The sequence below is a fragment of the Leiobunum rupestre genome, chromosome 11 (assembly GCF_980474605.1).
Source record: "Leiobunum rupestre chromosome 11, qqLeiRupe1.1.hap1, whole genome shotgun sequence".
Lineage (NCBI taxonomy): Eukaryota > Metazoa > Arthropoda > Arachnida > Opiliones > Sclerosomatidae > Leiobunum > Leiobunum rupestre.
In genome coordinates this window covers 49,652,544-49,654,109 of record NC_143394.1, presented here as the reverse complement: position 1 = coordinate 49,654,109, position 1,566 = coordinate 49,652,544, and the positions used below count along the sequence as shown (strand labels likewise).

Genomic DNA, 1,566 nt, shown 5'->3' with positions numbered 1-1,566 from the left:
ATCCTACCGATTTTAGTGTATATTACCGAAAACCTCCGAAAAGTAGCCTAAAAACTAGCCCAACAGCCCAATTAATTTTTTCCCGCAAGCAGACATAAAAAGAAGCCCAATTGGGCTGTAAAAGAGCCCAACTGGCAGCTCTGCATAGTAGCCGCGTGTGGGGGGCCGTGGTCCTATCCTCCTTGGTGGTCTCATATGGTTTTGCGGTAGTCTTGACTGGCAAACCTGTTACCATTTTTTGTGATCCTGTTCACGTGTTTCTCAAGTCTCAACGCCAACAATTTTTTACCTTTAACGTTTATTAACATTTTACTAATTTGAATATATTGGTAATAAAATCTTATACTATTTAATTTTTAAACAAGTTTAAAGTTATAAGTTGCTTTATCTTCCCAACGAAAAAATAAAGATCAAAAGAGTATGTAACCATCACTTGGGTGATAATAAGCCTTGGTCAGATAGCGCATTTTAATTATAAATTTATAATTTGAGAAAAATCTCATAAAGAAGTATAAACAGAAACTGTTATCAACGTAAAAAATGGCAAAAAGCTTAAGAAGCAAATGGAAGCGAAAAATGAGAGCGGAAAAGCGTGAGAAATATGGAGCTAAAGAGCTTATAAGGTTAAAAAATATGCTTGAAGCTGCTGAAAAGAAAGATGTTGACATGTCTGAAGTTTTCATAAGTACTAATAATCATTTATTACATAAAACTATAACCAGTAATAACAAAGTCACTCTCATTTTCAGAACGAAACTCCAAAGAACTTAGAGAAGATATAACGAAACAACCTGTAGCGTCAAATACAGAAAATAAAGGTACATAATACTCTGTCATCATTATTTAATGTTATTCATTAATGACTTCACATTTAAAGTTAATGATAAATTCCAGATGAAATGGAAGTTGACAAAGAAAAGAAGCAATATAACAAAAAATCATTGCAAGATGAACATGGTAACTATCCAGTTTGGATGAGTCAAAGAGCAATTAGGAAAAAGAAAGCTGCTCAAGGCAAAGGGAGCAAGAAAGGGAAAAGAAAATCTGCTTGGTAACTTTTAACAGGTAATTAACTTAAATATGTAATTTTACACAATATACTGCATTTTTTTAACGGGAATTTTTGTTGTTTGGTCAGATGCGATATCAATGTGGAACTAAAATGTTTATTAATGGATTTGTAAAATAATGGTCATTATGAATTTTACTGTAAAAAATAAATATCATGCCACAAGTTTTGTGCCTTTTTTAAATATTTAAGAGGCATTTTGTCAATAACAAGTTGGCAAGCCAAAATATACCTCTCCTCGGAAGAATTGTCCCTAGTGGTATTAATTTCTCGAGATAACCCTTAAAGATATATCTCCGCAATTTAGAGTTATTTGTTAAAAATATTAACCCATTTCTATCCCGCCCGGTATAAAATTTTAATTATAATTAAAATAATTGAGACGAAACGACCAATTTTAATTTATTCAGAATATCATAAGTTAAGTAGTTACAACAGTAAGTTAGACGTACTATAACAATGCACAATTGAATTAAACCCTTTTACAGAAAAAGTTT

The 1,566-nt window shown here is 31.7% G+C and overlaps 1 protein-coding gene across 2 annotated transcripts; it reads left to right on the top strand.

Annotated features, from left to right (window-relative positions):
- The first annotated feature begins 227 nt into the window (after positions 1 to 227).
- On the top strand, positions 228 to 1,255 carry LOC149923143 (protein LLP homolog). Of its 2 annotated transcripts, XM_090163166.1 has the most exons (5): positions 228 to 418; positions 493 to 685; positions 750 to 818; positions 895 to 1,065; positions 1,139 to 1,255. In XM_090163166.1, the coding sequence occupies exons 2-4, from the start codon at positions 541 to 543 to the stop codon at positions 1,053 to 1,055; spliced, it is 375 nt and encodes a 124-aa protein (XP_090019292.1). In that variant the 5' UTR covers positions 228 to 418; positions 493 to 540; the 3' UTR covers positions 1,056 to 1,065; positions 1,139 to 1,255. The 2 variants fall into 2 exon arrangements, with proteins under 2 accessions (XP_090019292.1, XP_090019291.1); XM_090163165.1 differs by having other exon boundaries at positions 229 to 685.
- The last annotated feature ends 311 nt before the right edge of the window (positions 1,256 to 1,566 follow it).

Coding starts and splice junctions, on each gene's coding strand:
- LOC149923143 (XM_090163166.1), top strand. CDS start 541: ATGGCAAAAAGCTTAAGAAGCAAATGGAAGCGAAAAATGAGAGCGGAA. Junction 686..749: donor CATGTCTGAAGTTTTCATAA/GTACTAATAATC, acceptor TCTCATTTTCAG/AACGAAACTCCAAAGAACTT. Junction 819..894: donor GTCAAATACAGAAAATAAAG/GTACATAATACT, acceptor GATAAATTCCAG/ATGAAATGGAAGTTGACAAA.